Below are 18673 nucleotides of genomic sequence, written 5' to 3' on the forward strand. Positions count from 1 at the left end.
AGCTCCCTGCAGCCCCCTCGCTCCCTCTCTCCCCTCGGCCCAGGGAGCATCCCCTGCGGCAGCTCTCCGCCGCCCCCTCCCTCCCCTCCCCTCAGCCCAGGGACCCTCCCCTGTAGCACGGAGAGAAGCAGATCGGGGCGGTGCTCAGGGGAGGAGGCGGAGCAGAGATGACCTGGGGCAGGGACCGGTTCCCCGGTGTACCACCCCCTCACCCCCCGTTACTTGCTGCAGGCGGCCCTCCCCGCGACCCCCTGCCCCAGCTCACCTCCTCTCCATTGCCGCCCCCAATCCACTTGGTGGCCTAGGCGACTGCCTAGTTCGCCTAGTGGTTGCACCGGCCCTGGGAGGGGGGACAGCTTTGTCTGCAGCAGCCCTGGTTGGCTGCTATTCCCCAGGAGGCGGGCAAGTGGGGAAGGCAGCCAATCAGAGGGATTTCCCCTGGGCAGGATTTGAAATTCATGGGAGCTGGAACCTTGAGTCACTCCCAGACTGGCTCCAGCTGGGGCTAAGATTGTGTCACTGGCCATGAAATCCCAGGCGTTGGGTGCTGTGCTAGGAGCGCTGTAGTGGTGGAGCAGCAGCCCCGGCTGCAGATCCCAGGATGGGTGACTGAGGGTGGCAGCACCTACAGGAGGAGCAGGAGACATCTCCCTCCAGGACTGGAGTGATGTGGGTGCAAGGGGGGAGGTGAGGCAGCACTATTGCATAGGCTCCAAGGGAGATGGGGCCCAAGCAGGAGAGAAAAGAGAGCCAGACCAATAGCTAAACGTACTGCATGACAATAGCTACCAATCATTATTAGATGTGGCTGCATTTCCCTTTCTGACATGGTGCCATGGGCAGGAAAAGGCTATTACAGTAAAATGCTGCTGAAACAGAATCTCCTTGCTGTTGGGTGGAGGCTGAGCAGAGGCAGTTGATGATGTGACCATTTCAGGTGGTCCCCAGAGGCCGGATAGAGCTGACTGCCAATGCCCCTCAATCCTGATCTGCAACCCCCTTCTATTCCAGTCCTGGGCTCCCCACACAGCTCTGCCAATGCCCCTCAGTCCTGCTCTGCAGCCCTCCTGGCCCAGCCCGGAGCCTCCTCCTACACCCCAAAGCCCAGGAGACCCCAGTTCCACAGGTGCACAGCACACAGGCATCCACAATGTAAGCAGAGTCAGGATGAGCTCCACCCTGACATCTGGTGGTGAGGTGTGGCAAGTTGTGGAAAAGAACTTCAGGGGCTGATCTCATTTGCATAGGCACATCCACCCCGCCTAGCATGAGGCCATAGCTGCCCAAATGGTCACTTTGGCTGCTGTGGGATCCCCAGTGTCTCTGTTATTGGGGCAGGAAGAATAAATTGCTATTACCCTGATTATGGGAACTGTGCTTGGAACTGTACTTGGCCTTTTGTTATGATGGAGAGACTCGCCATCAACTAAGCAGCACTCGCTAGGCAAGGGACATGGGTTCCAAAACTCTGTGAATAGAGAGAGGCTGGGGATAAGTATTAATACTTGGTGGCATAGGCCCCTTGGTGAGAGCCTTACATGCTAATTGCATTTCCTTCTCTCTCCACTGTGGAATATCAGAGCTAATTTTGATTCTATTGGGAGTCTAGTTACAGGTTGCTGAGCTCACTTTGGGCTAATGGTGCACCAGCACTGAGGCTCCCCTACAACAAGCTGAATTCACCTAAGAGCTGAAATCACTGGGTGTTGTGTTAAGTAGTGGGGGAGCCTGAAGATATATTGTGGAGCAATTTGCGGGATGGCTGGAGTGCCTTGTGGACAGGCTGGTGAAGCAGTTCATAAGATGGCGGGAGCTGCTTGTGGACCAGCTGGTGGAGCAGTTCGTGGGACAGCGGGAGCTGCTTGTGGGCCGCCGAGCCGAGCGAAGCAGTTCGTGGGGCGGCTGGTGGAGCGGAGCGAAGGCCTATGGAGCTGTGGGGCGGTCAGCTTCAGATCGTGTAAGGTGCCCCTTACCTCTCTCTCTCTCCCCCCCACCCCATCTCCACCCAGGTTGGGAGGTAAAACTCTGCAGATAAACTTTCGAACTCTGGGGCTGCCCTGACCAGGGACAGAGACTTTTGGGCCACTGGACTTTTGGGACTTCGAGTGATTTGGGGTTGCTGGACTCAAGAACCAAAGGGAAAGGGGCATGCCCCAATTTGCTTGGGGTGGGTTTTTTGCTCATGGGTTATGTTATGAATCCTGTTGGTGGTGTTTCCTCAACATAATGCCACATTGTTTCTCTCTGTTATTAAAAGGCTTTTTGCTACACTCAGACTATGTGCTTGCGAGAGGGGAAGTATTGCCTCTTGGAGGCGCCCAGCGGGGGTGGTATATATTTGTCCCAGGTCACTGGGTGGGGGCTCGAGCCGGTTTGCATTGTGTTATTGGAATAGATCCCCTAGATATTGAACCCGGCCCTTGTTGCTGCCAACTCTGACGGGCAGAAGGGTTACAACAATACAGTTTATTCATTTTGATTTTAATACAGTAGGGACTGAACCAAAATGATGGAAGCAAACTCCTTGCTGCTCTGGGGGAATCAGGATCCAAATCTGAACTCTGCAGCTCAGGCCTTTCCTTGATTCCTAAAGAATTCCCACTCAAAGGAAGAAACCAAGGCAAGGAAGAGATCACAGAGCTCCTAGTGCATCTTGAGGGGACTGTTTTCTCCCTCCTTCTTTCTTATCTCCTTGCTTCCAGCAGACGGATCCTACCTGGATGTGACCCCCAATGGCTTTGCTCTCCTCTTCGCATACCCTGACCCATTAATTTGGCTCTCCTGGGTTACAGCCCAGTTCCACACTATTGTACCTCAAGTTAGGTTTCCCCTTGAGAAGATGGGTGCAGATCAAAAGAAGGAGAGAAAGCAAAGGGGACCAGAAATGAGCCTCGCAGGAAAAGGAGACGAAAGCAGAAAAGTTCTTCCCCTATCAGCGGTGATGCCCAGGTTGAGGAATTCAGGGCCCAGAGCCAGAGGGCTTTACTGGGAATCCTCCTTCTTGACATCTGCAGAACAAAAGAACATCCACGATGCTGAATGAATTTAAAGGACTCGGGGAATGAAATATGCCATCTTCACTAATATCCATCTGGTCAGTTCCAGTCCTGGGCTAAGTTGGGATGGTGTGAGATTGCATCATTAAAGTTGATTGGAAATGGGGGACAGAGTCTTTCATCTCTAGGTGGCATGTTCAGATCCAGCCCATTAACCAGGTCTCAGAGGCTTGGATACAGATCCCACAACCTCTCCATCACTGGTTGAAATTCAGTCCAACATCAGAGAGGACTGAATGGCTAGGGTCATGCAGGAATGAGATGTGGAGCTTTGCACCACTAGGGTACACATCATATGGGGAAACTGAGCAAAAGGAAGTGCAGTGATGTGTCCAGTGTCAGTGGCAGAGCAAGGAATAGTACACATCTGTTCTACTTCCGGTCCCCTGCTCTAACCACTCAATATGCTGCCCCTGCGGGGGTGTATCCATGCCATACCTACCTGAGCTGCAGGGGGCGTTGTATTCTGTAATCACACTGTCACCTGTACGAGGGAGGATAATTTGCTGTGAAATGCAGAACTGCTCAAGACCCCAGGCTTGCACCCCTTTAGGACAGCAATCCCTAGTGACTTCAGTTCCCTGCCACATTCTCTTCAGTGCCTAGATGGCAGGACAAGCATCTTCCCAACATCCCTTGGGAAAGGAGACTAACTAATAATCACTGGGGTGACGACAATACTCATAAGAGGCATAAATTTAAATTCTGCCTCCTGATTGGTCAGGGTTTGCAAGTTTAAAGGCCCCTTTAAATGTAAAGTCCCATTCCTGTCTCATTAAACAAAAGCTGAATATTGCCAGGAGACCTGAGGAGCTGGAGGTGACAGAGCAGATTAACGAAGAAGCTCCATTTGTACAGAGACCTGAGTTAAGAGCCAGAGCAGGCCACAATTGCATCAAGTTTGGTTTTCTCTACATCACAAAACCAACATGGTGACAGCCTGCCTGCGCTCAAGAGAGGAACAGGACATGATCAAGGCATTATGCAAGTCAAGTCTGGGAGGTTGTATGTGGGGGCCCCAGGACTGGAATAACAGCGGGGCTGCAAGGCAGGATGGAGAGGAAGGGACAGAGCTGTGTGTGTGGGCAGAGGAAAGGGTGGTGACTTATATCTGATAGAAAGATCCTACCTGGTTGGTAATAATCATAGACCGTCACTGTTGCTGGCTTCAGGTTCTGCACTTCGATCTCTTGTTTCACTGAGATGGTGAAGCTGAGCGGAGACTTGTCCAGCTACAGAAGGACAGTGAAGGGAATGGGAAGATTATGATCATGCTCACCCCATCCCCAATCCCAACTGTATCTCTCCCACCCCCAATAAATTCCCCTCCGCAGAGTCAGGTCTCCCATTCATTCTTTCCTGCTCGCCCTTAGACCAAGCTGTACCCACCACCCTGTGCACTCTGGTTGTCTCATGGGCACCTGCCGACTCCAGGTTGAACTGATAGAGCCTGCACTGCACTCACCTCCTCCAGGTAGATGGTGACCTCACCGGGCTGGACCTCTGTCTTCTTCACCAGGGGCATCTTCTCCAGCTGCCAGGGAGCGGGAGAGATGAGTGCAGTTTAGCATCAGCTCATTGGGCTTTATTGTGAGCCCACACACGCCAGTGTGAATGAGGTGTTCATGGTGTTACATATGTGTAAAACTGCGATGAGCAACATCACAGCCAGTGAATGAATGACAATGAATCTCATGGTCCTGGCCTATGGAGGGTGTGACACTTTAGAGCCTCTCCCTCCTCCATGCCCCCCAGCCTCCCATGACTGTATTTCGCAGATCCCTTTGCTCCATTAGATAAACAATTTTTGCCTCATAGATGGGGGAGGGGGCAGCAAGTTTTCCAGCACAGGAGAGTGTGCTGGAAAACTTGCTGCCCGCCCCCATCCATAAGGCAGAATGTGGCCTCCCTGATTACGACAGCACTGGGTTTGCAGGGAGAACATAGGATACAAGGTGCGAGCCTCTGTCAGGTTTAGAACATACCCCCATAAATAAATGCAGCCCAGCTCGATCTCTTCAGCAGGAGCACACAACAGAGCTTCCTGGTTTCCTTCTGGTATAGTGTAACTGCCTTGGACTCAGTGTTGCCTTAGGATAAATCCCTAGACATTGTGACAGACCGCATGGCAATGCTGACTTTCGGAGATACACTGGGACGTGTCATGCTGCAACTCCTTTGGACTCAATGTTGCCTCATGATGTAACTGAGAATATGGCCCCTCTCTGTGCTTAGTGCGGTCTCAATACACAGTAGATATCATGGGTGTAAATCTCTCCATAAACCGTCCTGAAGGGCTGGTGGTTTCTGACTGAGCCATGCACGGAACATAGGGTCCTCATATGATCAGGGAAGGACTGTTGGGGTAGGGACATCTCACCTTCTTCACGGACTTCTTCAAGGGGACGAACCCTGAGAGCATCGTCACCTCTATCAGGGCCATGTTGCTGCTCTCTCGATCTCCGACGTAGCTGAAGGAAGATGGGAGAGAAGGTGCAATGAGGAGGACGGTCAGTGTAGCAGTCCTTGGAGTGGGCGATGAACATCCCCTATCACACAGTTCCGGAAAAGGTGAGTCTGGTTACAGGGTAAAAATGGGATCCCTGCACCAGACACAGGCTGGTTCCACCCTGACATGGCAACCAATCGTCCCCTCCAGCCAATGGAAGAGAGAGCGAGAAACCCCTCCCTCCTACTCTCTACCCTGCCTGATCAGTGTGGGAGAGGGTTTGTTCATCTTGAAGTAACATTGGTCAGACAGGGTTCGTGTTTCACTCTCCCCTGTCCCAGTCTCCATTTTCCAGGGACAGGGTCACCAAGCAAGAGGTGATAAGAGATCTTAGGCTCCATAGCTGGTGACAGGCCTGGTCCCCTGCCCCTTGCCATCTGGCCTCAGGAGGGAGAACGGTTGAAGCTGTTTGAGGTCAGAGTAGCCAGTAGTCTCAGGAGCATGGGAAATACGGACCAGGATACTCCCCGTCCAGCAGATTGAGGGCGGGGGGAACTGGACTTCCCCCTCCCTCCATGTATTTCCTCTCTTCCCCAATGCTCTCACAGTTCTCAGACAGCAGCGGGGTTGCATAAGGACTCCCCTGAACAGCAGTGTCCTCCCTATAGACTCTGGGCTGCTCCAGCCCGTGCTGCCATAAGCTTGCAGCAGGAGGGGAGCTCCTGCTCCTAGAGGCCCATTACAAGCGTGATGCTCATTGCTCAGGGCCCCAAGAGCTGCTTCATGCTGACTGAAATCTCTGGGAGGTTACTTGAGACCCTCAGCATGATGCAAATTGCCGCCTTCTCCTAAGTAAAAGGAAATCTGCAGCTGCTGTCCCCTACGCCCCCCCCCCCCCACCACACACACACACCAGTTCTGAACACATTACAAGGGCTGACGTGATATGGGAGAAGCAGGGGAAGAGGAGACAGGCAGTGCATCTCAGGCCCCACTGCCATAGAGTTCCATTGGGTAGCTTTTCACAGGGTTGTCAATATGCTGGCCCCAGCCCTGTTGCAGAAAAGGGAGCCAGGGGAAAGACCCTCAGGAAGCAGTGCAGGCAGGGATCCCATACCTGACTTGCATATTGAGGTCAAAGTATTTCCTGGCAGCATGGTTGCACTCCTCAGGTGCCGTCTTCACATCCAGGACAAAGGTCGCTTTGCTCTCTGGGGGAGGGACATTATAGCGCAGCGTCGTCTGGGGGGAAGAATATGTCTATGTAGTGCCCTGGGGGCTCGCTACGTAAACAGACCCATCTACACCACAGGCTTCTCACTGGTTTGTGCCAGCTGGTACCTGGCTGACCCCACACAAGGGTTTGTGTCCATATACAACATGGTTAACCTATGGAGCCAAATACATCCCTGGCATAAGGCTTTTGACGTCAATGATTACACCAAGGATAACTCTGTGGTGAAGCTGCCCATGAGCCTGGCTTTGCACAGCTGTCAGATGGTAGCCGGGTCAAGGGAGATAGGCAGGACTAACTGTGTTAGTGGATCAGGCATTGTTGCAGCCATGTTGGTCCCAGGATATTAGAGACAAGGTGGGTGAGATAATATCTTTTATAGGATATTAGGTTGGTATCATTAGGTTGCTCAGGGGTGTGAAAAATCCACACCCCTGAGCAATGCAGGTAAACTGATCTAAGCCCCGGTGTAGACAGTGCTACACCAATGGGAGAATGCTCCTGTTGACATAGGTACTGCATCTCAGGGAGAAGGAGTACCTATGCTGACAGGGGAATCTTTCCTGTCCATGTAGGTAGCGTCTTCACTGACACGCTACAGCAACGCAGCTGCAGTGTTTTAAGTGTAGACAAGCCCTCATAGTGTCAGCTAAATACAAGAAGGAATTGATAGTTTAGCATAAGTAGTTAACACATATTTCAAGGGACCATTCAAGGTGAAGCATTCAGTGAACACCTCTCCAGTCATAGGTGGGAAAGGAGAAGAAAAAAACGGAGTGGGGGGAGGAATTAAGGATTATAGATTGTTGTAATAAGGCATAAATCTAGTATTTGGATTCAATGTTTGTTTTTTTAGCATCTAGCAAAGTTATGAATTTCAGCTCCCAGGCTCATCTTCAGAACGTGTTGTGCAGGTTTCCTTTGAGGACAAGGACTGAGAGGTCAGATATGGAGTGACTGCTTTGTGAAAAATGGTTTCCCACGAGTGTTAGGGTGTTTTGTCTTTTATCGTTTTCCTTGTGAGTTCATTCGAGAGTGTAGGGATTGACTGGTTTCACCCACATAGTTGTTATTGGGGCATTTAGTGCACTGGATGAGGTACAAAACGTGTTGTGATAGCCATATGTAGGACCCCGGGATCTTGAAAGGTGTGTTGTGGGAGTGCTACACAACTAAAGATATTATCTCACCCACCTGGTCTCTCTGTGTATCAGGGTTAGACAGCATTCCTCCATTCCCCATCTCTGTAAGGGATGACATCCCCAAGGGCCATGCATCATGGGAAAGGTAGCCACAGTCCTCAGCCCCATCGGCAGTTACAAGGATTACTGGGACTTGATGCAGGACCCACGGGTGAAATTATATGGCCTGTGTTCTTCAGGAGGTTTATCATAGCTGCATAGAATCGAGGAACAAAGAACTGCTCATATTCACCCAGAACACACTAGGGCACAACACAATAGTTGTGGATGGGCCAGCAGGGCTGACACATGCTCCTGAAGGGAAATGCTGTCGTGTGGAAGCACTCAAGCCATGTTCGCTGTAACTACCTCAAGTGAGCATGCCAAAGCCCCCTGAGGCTCAACCTTTAGCATAGACAGGTTCAAAGGCAGACCCAGACACAGAATAAAGACCGAGAGATACACAGAGTGAGTTGGGCCAAATCCTGCTCCCTTGGGAGTCAGTGGCAAAACTCCTATTGACTCCAATGGGCCATCACTCACCTGCACATACACACAGCCATTCCCGACTGCCTGCACCACGTACTCCCCTGGGACTTGCTGGAGAGATGCCTGCTGCAGCACCAGCTGGTTATTCTTATCTACATGGAACTCCTGCTGGGAGCCCTCCTTGGATTTCACCGTCACCTTTACCCCTTCTGCCTCATGGAATGTCAGGGCTGCATATCTGGCCAAGGCCTGAAGGGCAACCACTGTGTCCTGGGGAAAGAGAGACAGGCACCTTGCTGTGTGTGTTGCTTCTTTGCAATCAAGAGTCAAAGCTTAGGAGTGAGGGGGTCTGTGCGCTGTAGGGCACTCACACCAGCATCCACACTCCAGCCCTGCCGTGTGGTGAGATCTGCACCCCTCTCAGCACCAGTACCAAGATTCCAACTCTCAGCTCCCAAACAAACAAGATCTACATCATCCAGGCCACAAGCTGCCAGATTCCCACCCCCAGCCCTCATTACAGCGTGATCTTCACCACAGGTCACTAGCATGGGGATTGACACTCCAATCCTCCAAGCACTGCAAGTTACTTGTAAACCCCCCCCCATCTTTAGGGTTTCATTGCCAGGTTAGACTCATGGCCCCTGATTCCCCAAGCATGCAGTGTCTCTCTCTCCCTCCATTTCTGAGGGAGCTGGGTGGTACCTGAGTGGAGATAAAGCCCCCATAGGGGTTCCGTTGATTGGTGAGCCAGCGCACAATCTGGGAGGTAGCTGTGATTTCTGCAGCTGACACCTCTGGTTTGGAAATGTGAGCTAGGAGGATGTAGGCCATGGTCTCAATTGATGACAAAGAATCTTCCATCACCTCTTCAGAGGAGTCCTCATCTTTTGCCTGGGACAGGTACCCTCCTGAGGGGGGAGGGAAAGAGTGACAGAGAACATACGTCTGACAGAACAGCAGCTCACTATGTTCTGGAGCCCCCCAGGGGCTGAGAGTCCACTTCCCACTTGCCTGGGGCACTTCCTATTGCAGTGACTGTAGCTCCTCCTGAACCTCTTGTTATTACATTGCACACTGCTGGGCCTGGTTTCACTTGTCCCTTGAGAGCGCCGATCCCTTCACTTCTAGGGTCACACAGGTAGCTGCTCTGGACCCAAATCCAGATGATAGTGGCCTTTCAACAGAGGGTGGTTTGTATTTAAAGTGCAGTTCTCTGAACAGTGACTACGTGAAAATGGCCCCTTCTCACTCAGGAGCTTTGCTCCATGACTTCAGTGGTAACAACAACACGTTTTCATCCCCATCGGCCCTGCAGAGCCAGCATGGCTCAGACAGAGAGAGCAGGATTCCAGTCCTTCTCGGGCAGCCATGGAATTATTGAGTAAGGTCCCTTCAGGGACACGAGAGCAAACCCACAAAAGACTAGGGAGCTGCCCTGGCATCAGCGAGGGCAGAGTTTGTCTCACTGGACCTTCATAGCAGATGATGATGTGGGAGAAGGAAAGGGCCCAACTTGACTCTCAGAGCCAAGAGGGTGTTTGCAGGGCTGGCAGCTCAAAACAAAAACTTTGACATGGAACCCATTTAATGCTTAATCACTGAGAGACAGACATGGGAACCTACAAGGTGAACAGTAGAGTCATTATTCAGAGCAGGCCATGCACTTTAAGAAAGAGAGAAAAAAGAATAAAAAAGCTTTTACAGTGACTCGTTTAGGTGAAGGCTGTTCAGACCTCATGACGACAAGCTAGAAAACAGAGCTAGAAAGGGCGGAAGCTGGTAGCTCTCTGGGCCACATTGTGGTCTCAGGGTACGTCTGCACCACAATTAAACATGGGCGGCTTGCCTGGGTCAGCTGACTCGAGCTCGCAGGGCTCAGAGTGTGGGGCTGTAAAACTATTGTGTAAATGTTTGGGCTTGGGCTGGAGCCCAGGCTCTGGGACCCTCTCACCTTGTGGGGTCCCAGAGCTCAGGCTGGCTGTTTTATTGTAAAGCCCAGTAGCCTAAGTCCCTCTTACCAGCTCTCCCCTCACTTCTAAGGAACGCTTCAAGAACTCCATGTGGGTAAGGTAAGAATATATGGAATCTGGTAACACCTATATCTGGACATCGTTAACTGGAGGGTCTTTGGGGTCAGTAACTATAGTCACACCTCGGCCAAGACATGGAATTTGATTTTAAACTAACAGAACCCACCAGAGATTTTAATCGGCCTGTAGTCCATATAACAACACATCCCCAGAGTGATTTCCATGTGGTCTTTGTTCACACGGAAAGGACAGAATCCTAAGGAGCTGACCCTGCAATGCGCAGAGTACCCTGGCCACCATTAAAGTTGATGGAAGTTGAGGGCCCTCTCTACCTTCTAATCTCCACTTTCTAACCTGACGTTTTCATTCAGGCAAACCTCCCGCTGGCTTCACTGAGCATTTGACGGAGCAAAGACTAAGTAAAAACCAAGTAAAGACAATAGGGTTTGGCCCACTGACTCTAGGTACTGTAATTTGCTTAATTATATTTATATGGGATATTTAGCATGGCAACAAATAATGTTCTGGCATAAAAGATTAGTGATTAGTTACTTCCAAGGTGACACAAGCAGAACAGTCTTTCCAAGAAGCAGCAAAGGGTTTTCTGGAGCCGATACAACTCATCTGACCCACAGTTTATCTCTGAGGTCTTTCAGTAAGAGGCTCTGGCTTCAACTACTTGGGTGCCAATTGTAATTATAGTCATTAAGTGAACAGAAACCACCAGCGAGTGAAACCAAGGGAGGAAGAGAAAAAAGGTTCGGTTTCATGACAGCAGTGGATACAGTCCTCAAATGTAGTCTAAGGTCTCTAAAAATTACCCGGGGAGCACTAAAATGCTTGGATAGACTAGGCAGTATACACAGTCAGAGAGCTAGGATTTTCTCCTCTCACATCTGTTTGACTCTAGTGTAACTCCATTGTTCTCGGTGGAGGTACTCCCAATTTACTTCAGTCCAAATGAAGCTGAATGTGCCTGTTGCTCTTTAATTATATGGTGTATATTTACAGTGTGCCACATCCTGTAAATTCAGTTCTTTATTTGGTTCTTACTGGGTGGGATTTTCAGAAGAGCCTAATCAGGAACACAGAAGTCTAACTGAAATTCTCCAGGTCTTAGTCCTTACTCAGGCAGAACTCTCACTGACTTCACCTCAATGGGGGGTTTGCCCAATGAATAGCAGAACAAACTGAATAATGACCTCAGGATTTGGCCAACGGACACCCCAGGAAGTTGCCAGTGCTCAGAACTTGTCAGGATCAGGTGTTACCAACAGCCAGAGTAATTTTCTTTGGGAACAAGTAGCTACTAAAAGAAGCCACCATACCAGGTTTGCCAGCCTGTTGGTCTAACGGTTCCAGGAGCTGCTGCCTTGTCTCCATGTCCTTGGCCAGTGTGAAGACATAAGCCATCAAGGCCTGGGCGTAGGTGCTGTTCACATCATGTGATGCCTTCTTGAGGCAGAGTAAAGCGTCATCCACCATGGTGCCCTTAGAAAGGAACATGAAGGCGGTTAGGCCACGTATAGCTTCCAGGAATTGTTCTCAATCCCCCGGTCACGCTAGTACATCTAAGGAACATGTCCTGGAAGGATCTCCCCTCACGGCCCTGAGTAAAGCTTGGAAACAACTGAAGCAGAGTATGTCTTTGTTGGAGTTGGAGGTGTAATTTCCTATTTGGGTAGACAAACTCTTACTAGCTTTCATTGAGTGAGCACACCAAAAATAGCAGTGTCGTAGCCACAGAGGCATGAGTGGTGTCCAAGTCCATATCTTGGGTTTCAGGTGGGATCACATGTGGAGCATACGCAGAGTGCTGCCCATGTCGCCACGGCAACACTTCTACTTTTAGCGCACTAGCTTGATCAGAGCCAGCCAGGTATGTCTGCTCGAGCTGGGAATCATACCCCAGCTCCACGTAGACATACCCAGAGACACTGCAGACAAAGAATCATCCTGGGTTTTCCACGAGAAGCACTGTAACCTGGGACAGGACTCTAGCCATGTGTGGTCACTTCTGTACAGCATTCATGTCAGGTGGATGTACCCAGTAATGCTCCTGGAAAAAAGTTTTCAAACCTGCATGTCTAAGATGAGGCTCCTAAATAGAAATGATCTTATTTTCAGAGGCACTGAGCACTCACTGTTCCCTCTGAAGTCAATGGGAGTGATGGGCGTACTGTAGCTTGGAAAACTGAGCCTTTTTTTATTAAGGACCCTAACTTTCAGCACCCAGGTTTGGAAGTTCTGTTGGCTGGCTCTTTAATATTGAGTCAGGGGGCCAGATTTTCACGCCAGCATTAACTGAGTTTCAGGTTTTGTATCTGCAGTTTTACGGGCACATTTGAAGATCTGAGCACCTGACTGAAGCCAGTAGCTAGATGTTTAAATGATAACCGAACACGCACCCCCACATAACTGTAGGTAAAAACTATACTTCTGATTATTTACACTACAATTTACAGGTGCGAGAATGAAGGCCAGTGCTTGACAATCTGGCCCATGGCCTATTAATTCCAGCCTCCCAATAATGGAGGATACTAACAGTTCCCATATTTAATTAAGGTATTTCTCAACGAAGCGTGGCTCAGATATTGCATCTTGCATTGGGTAGGTGGATACTATTTGTATGTTATTTCCCAAGGAAGTTTGACTCACACACAGAGTCTGCTTTCCAGTGAGGGCCCTGCTGTTTATTAGGGATAGGGGGATTTCTTTTGGCTAAAGCACAGGACTGTGAGATAAGGCCATTGCAGTCATGTCCTGACTCTGATCAGATTATCTTGGTCCTCCAGTCCCATGGTAACAATCAGCAGCTTTGGGGGGAAAATGAGAACCTGGGACTTTGAATTTCACACAAAATCCACCAAGCAGGGGATTGGCAGATTCTTCCCCAAAGAGATGCTCTTCAGGTCTGGATCACCAGCCCTTTGCTTTCTCCATACTGGTGACGTACAAAGCAGAAATGAAGTGGCAGTGGATTTTTCTAACTCGGGCCGACCATTCCCTGTACTCTGGGGCTCTGGAAGGAGGACAGGTGGAGGGTTCCCCCAACCCCTGTGAACGTTCAGGAGCTACTCACATTCTTCTCCAGGTGGAGCTCCAGCAGCGCAGCAGTGATGTAAGCTGTCAGCGAGATCTCATCGTCCACGCCACCCTGTGGGGTGCACAGAGAGGCAGGAGAAAGAGGTGAAACAAGAGCAGAGGGGGCATGCATTACTTCCTTGCCATGTGGAAAGTGCTTCCAGACATTCCTCAGTAAGACACAGGGAAAGCTCTGTCAGATTAACGGTAGTGCAGAGGATGTGTCTCAGAGCTTTGGCTTCTTCTTTACTCATCCTAGGCGCATAGACAGCCCCAGGCACATATTAGAGGAGGAGGAAATTCTTTCAGATCTGCTTCCCAGGAGAGGGAGTTGGGGAGGCTCAGTTAGATGGAGAAAGAAGGTTTAAGGCTCAGCTCTATTGTTTATGAGCCTAGCAAATCTCCAAGCTGCAATTGATGGAGCATTGTGTGACTCTTTGGAGCCAAATCCTTTCTGGGATCCCAGAGACTAAGAAAATCCAAAGGGCTCATGATTCAGGGAGATCAGGACCTAGTATTGAGATAAGGCCTCTGCACCCCCTCTCATTAACCTCTCTGGCTAAAGATTTCTCTAGCCCAATTTGCAGAGCATGAAAATGTGGCCACAGTGCAGGTTGCTTCTCACTGTTCGCACTTAGGATGGAAGAATCCCATGCACCGCTACAGACTAGGGACCGAATGGCTCGGCAGAAGTTCTGCAGAAAAGGACCTAGGGGTTACAGTGGATGAGAAGCTGGATCTGAGTCAACAGTGTGCCCGTGTTGCCAAGAAGGCCAATGGCATTTTGGGATGTATAAGTAGGGGCATTGCCAGCAGATCGAGGGACGTTATCATTCCCCTCTATTGGACATTGGTGAGGCCTCATCTGGAGTACTATGTCCAGTTTTGGGCCCCACACTACAAGAAGGATATGAACAAGTTGGAAAGCATCCAGCGGAGGGCAACAAAAATGTTTAGGGGACTGGAACACATGACTTATGAGGAGAGGCTGAGGGAACTGGGATTGTTTAGTCTGCGGAAGAGAAGAATGAGGGGGGATTTGATAGCTGCTTGCAACTACCTGAGAGGGGGTTCCAAAGAGGATGAATCTAGACTGTTCTCAGTGGTAGCAGATGACAGAATGAGGAGTAATGGTCTCAAGTTGCAGTGGGGGAAGTTTAGGTTGGATATTAGGAAAAACTTTTTCACTAGGAGGGTGGTGAAGCACTGGAATGTGTTACCTAGAGAGATGGTGGAATCTCCTTCCTTTGAGGTTTTTAAGGTTAGGCTTGACAAAGCCCTGGCTGGGATGATTTAGTTGGGGATTGGTCCTGCTTTGAGCAGGGGTTGGACTAGATGACCTCCTGAGGTCTCTTCCAACCCTGATATTCTATGATTCTATGCTCGGTGGGCTGGTGTGTGCCTATCTCTAACCTGTAGAGTGACAATGAGCCTTGCAAGGCCTAAAGGGGAATACTCGTGTTGCCAGTGGAGTTGGGAGGTGACCCATGGCAGGCACAGACAAGGCTTCCTCACACTAAGGGCAGGTGGTAGAGAGATGCCTCACAACCCTGTATACTCCGGGAAGCGTCACAGCAATATATGCCTTACAGGAGTTTCTGCTTCCTCTTGGGGACATATTGGGAAAGGAGATTGGAGACTTAGATCTCTTTGTGGCTGGGTGCAGCCACCCTACCTGAAACACCAGACAGCAGACAGGGAACTTCCCGCTCAGGTCTCTCCCAGTGTAAAGGAACAAGGCAGAGCTGAGCCTGCAGGGCCAATCTGGCATTCAGAGGAAAGCCAGGGAATGTGACAGTTACAGCTCCATGGTACTCAGAGAGGGAGAGTGGAGCTCCCCATCTTGTTGATAGAAAGCTGGCTTGGAGCCTGAGCTGCACCTTTTCTCTCTGACAGACTCAAGGAACTCTAGCTGATTAGAAAAAACTTTCGCATCTTTCGTTACAAGCTGCGCACAGTAAGGGCCAGATTCTCCTCTCAGTGAGACCGGCACGAATCTGCAGTAACTCACTCCACTAATATCAATGCAGGGGCTCCACACTCACCCGGGAGTAAACGAGAGTAAAGCCCAGGTTTAAGGCTCAGGCAGTACTGCCTCAGGGAGGAAAAACTCACTTCACACAAGGTTTATTTGCTGCTTCACTCCACCAATTTGCAGTCAGTTGTTCTACTGCAAGTACAGTTCTACTCTGAAAAGTGACTGTGTAAAAATGTCCCTTTCTTCGACCGGCTTCCTGTGTGTCCTCAGTCAGAACTGCTGGCTTTGATGCCTTCTTCTGCTAGCCCTGCAGAGCTAGCATAGCCCAGAGAGAGAACTGGGCTCTATTCCTGCCTGTGTGTCATCAGCAGAATGGTTTTTCTCAGTCTCTATCATTTACAGCCATGCAAACTTAATGAAAAGGGTCTGCACAGGTGTCAAAGAGAATTCAATGTGCTCTGCAGAACCTTTATGGCAGGTGATGATGTGAGAGAAGAAAAAAGCCCAGATTGACTCTCTGAGCCTAGGTTGGGCTTTCTGAGGTATTAGTTAGAAAAAGTATCTTTATTTTGTAAACAGAGCCCATTTGATGTGGATTCTCCCAGAGACAATGAACATGGTACCCCATGGTGCCATTCTGATAGTCACTTTTCAGATTCAGAGGTGATCCCCTGAGGAGATCCAGCGGAGATCAAAGCAGTAAGGGAGAGGACACTGATGTTATAACACACTCATTTCAATTACCATTCATTCTAGCTAGCAATGTGGTGGGAGAGTGTTTCCCTGTGGCGAGTGGGAGCACAGAGCTGTTCTGTGGGCACTGCCGGGGATCCAGCTCTCCTCCCCACTACTAGGGCTTCTCCCACTCCTCCAGTGTCCATACCTTCAGGGCATTGTTGAAGAGCTTCCCCACACTCTGGAAGCAGCCGTTGGGCAGCTGGTTCTGTCCCAGCCAGCGGACAGCATCCTGTATGTGCTGCTCATCGATGTACAGGTAGGAGCTGGCCTGGCCGAAGGACCTGGCCACAAAAGCCGTCAGCCTGCAAACAGAGAGCAGAGGAGAGAGGATTTTTGTATCTATTGGCCTCAGAAGCAGGAAGGTTCATACCATTCATACTCCTGGCCATGGATGTGGCTGGATGGCCCCAGTTCTGCTCACTTACCAGGTGTTGCCCTTGGCATCGCGCTTCCCAAAGGCACTGTAGGAGCCATTGTCGTGTTTGTAGAGCAGCTGGCGCTGGTAACCTGGGGAGACAGGAGAAATGGGGATGGTCTCTCAATCCTGAGGTTCTTTCAGCACCCCCTGGATTATAGCCCGGCTGTGGAATGGCACCGGATTGCCCCACACCTACAGCGAGCAGCTCATTCCCTATCAGATCCTGGCAGCTTGAACAGGTGCCTGAGCCTTAGCACACCTCACTGGAGAAGCAAACTCTTTTTCAAAACACATTTAAATCTGATTTCCCTCAAAGGGCTGGTCGGTACCATGCACTGTTGAGGTAACCCTTGGGTGTGGAAGACCCTGGTGCAACGATCTAAGCCCTGGTTTGAGCTCTAGCTGTGAGCAAAAAAATGTTGCCAGAACGTGTGAATTTTCAGAAAAGCTGATTTTCTTCCTGGTGGCTGTATCTCAGGAACCCCTTGGTCAAATGGCCCCAAATTTGGATCTCTGCCCTTACACCAAATCCCCAAGATGTACACCAGTTTTCAAGGCAATCTGCTTAACTGTATGGAGTTTAGAGCACTTAGAACAGTCAAGCTTTAAGCAGGAAGCTGGTCTTAATTTTAACTATAGAGGACTTGTCATTCTGTTTAACTGCTGCTTGTTAGAAAGCATGGTCTTTCCTTCCATGAGGCTTATTCCTTGTGGCATCTTGTCATGGAACAGATCCCCACAGTTCTCCCAATGCCCCTCAGTCCTGCCCTGCAGCCCTGCTATTCCAGTCTTGGGCTCCCCACCATGGCTCCAGCCATGATGTAGAGCATCTTCCTTATACCAGAGGAGGAGAAAGAAGGGCACTCCTTACCAGTCTTCATGAATTCCAGTGCCTTGTTTCTGATCTCTGGTGTAGCCTGTTTTGTCTTCTCCAAGTATTGGAGTACAAAGATGTTTGGAGCAAACATGACCATGTTCTGTTCACCACAGCCAAAGGGCAAACGAAGTAGCTGGTGTAAGTTCTGTAAGGCTGTGCCCATGATATCTCCTGGAGGTTGAGGATGGAGAGAAAACCTGTGAGATCAGCTCTATCACCCAATGTTGTTCCTCACACTTCTAAACCATGAAGGGAATCTGGATATGCCCTGACATACCATCACGGAACTGGGAGTTGATAATTGCTCTCTCTATGGACCTGGTGCGGCTCTCCCCTGGAATACTGAGTTTAGCTCTGGACACCATGGCCCAGGTCCTCAGAGGTACATGGGCTCCCAACTTCCACTGATTTTGAAGCAAGTTAGGGGCCTAAATACCTTTGAGAATCTGGGCCCAGAGCACAAATAATACACCAATACTCTGCAGGGAATTCAGTGAAAAGCAGGGGTGGATGCAGCCTCTGGTTGAGGGGATGCACTATTCTAAACTGCTGAGAGGCAGAACACCCCACTCTGGCACCCCAATCCTAATGCCAGCCTGGTGCAGAGGGGAGGCCCCCAGAGGGAGCGGGGCTGGAGCCCAAGCCAGCCCTGCACTCCTCCCACAGCGGCAACTCTTGCCCAGCTCTCTGCTTGGGGTGTCGTGACCTGGGAGTGGGCCCAGCTTCGTGGGACAAGCAGCTACCACTGCAGGATGAGTGTGGGGCAACTCGCTCTCCAAACCACATCCCACCCCAGGACCCCCCACTCCAGACCAGGACCCAGGAGAAGTGTATGTTTGCCTGTTTTCCCACCCTGGTTTTCACGATTTCTGTGGGTGCAGTTGAACCCATGAACCCACACGAGAGCAGCCCCTGGAGAAAGAAATACACTAATTATGGGGCTTGAGGGATTATTTATAAGGTGATACTAAAAGAACTAAATCTGTTTTCTTTGGCTAAGCAATAACTAAGGAGAGTGGGCAGATGAAAACCCTCTACAGTTATCTGCAGGGTGAGAGGATTTATTTGTGGCAGGGATTGCCAGAGACTGAAACTGGGATGAAATTTGAGCAAAGGGTGGATTTCTCAGGCTTGGT

At 50.2% G+C, this 18673-nt stretch overlaps 1 protein-coding gene across 2 annotated transcripts in view; it reads right to left on the reverse strand.

Annotated features, from left to right (window-relative positions):
• Positions 1-2451: 2451 nt before the first annotated feature.
• Positions 2452-18673, reverse strand: part of LOC311525815 (alpha-2-macroglobulin-like protein 1) — a 49453-nt gene continuing 33231 nt past the window's right edge. Inside the window, exons 25-37 of one of the 2 annotated variants that reach the window (XM_084638207.1) lie at positions 17532-17708; positions 16668-16749; positions 16388-16544; positions 13525-13599; positions 11771-11933; positions 9115-9320; positions 8464-8679; positions 6623-6747; positions 5437-5527; positions 4522-4590; positions 4186-4288; positions 3499-3540; positions 2452-3008 (exon numbers count right to left, since the gene is read on the reverse strand). In XM_084638207.1, coding sequence (XP_084494333.1) covers positions 2983-3008; positions 3499-3540; positions 4186-4288; positions 4522-4590; positions 5437-5527; positions 6623-6747; positions 8464-8679; positions 9115-9320; positions 11771-11933; positions 13525-13599; positions 16388-16544; positions 16668-16749; positions 17532-17708 — 1532 coding nt within the window. In that variant the 3' untranslated portion in view covers positions 2452-2982. Of the gene's footprint in view, positions 3009-3498; positions 3541-4185; positions 4289-4521; positions 4591-5436; positions 5528-6622; positions 6748-8463; positions 8680-9114; positions 9321-9428; positions 9587-11770; positions 11934-13524; positions 13600-16387; positions 16545-16667; positions 16750-17531; positions 17709-18673 lie in introns of those variants that run through there. The other variant, XM_084638208.1, reaches the window with a different exon arrangement.

The sequence above is a fragment of the Lepidochelys olivacea genome (assembly GCF_965140295.1).
Source record: "Lepidochelys olivacea isolate rLepOli2 genome assembly, chromosome: 1".
Lineage (NCBI taxonomy): Eukaryota > Metazoa > Chordata > Testudines > Cheloniidae > Lepidochelys > Lepidochelys olivacea.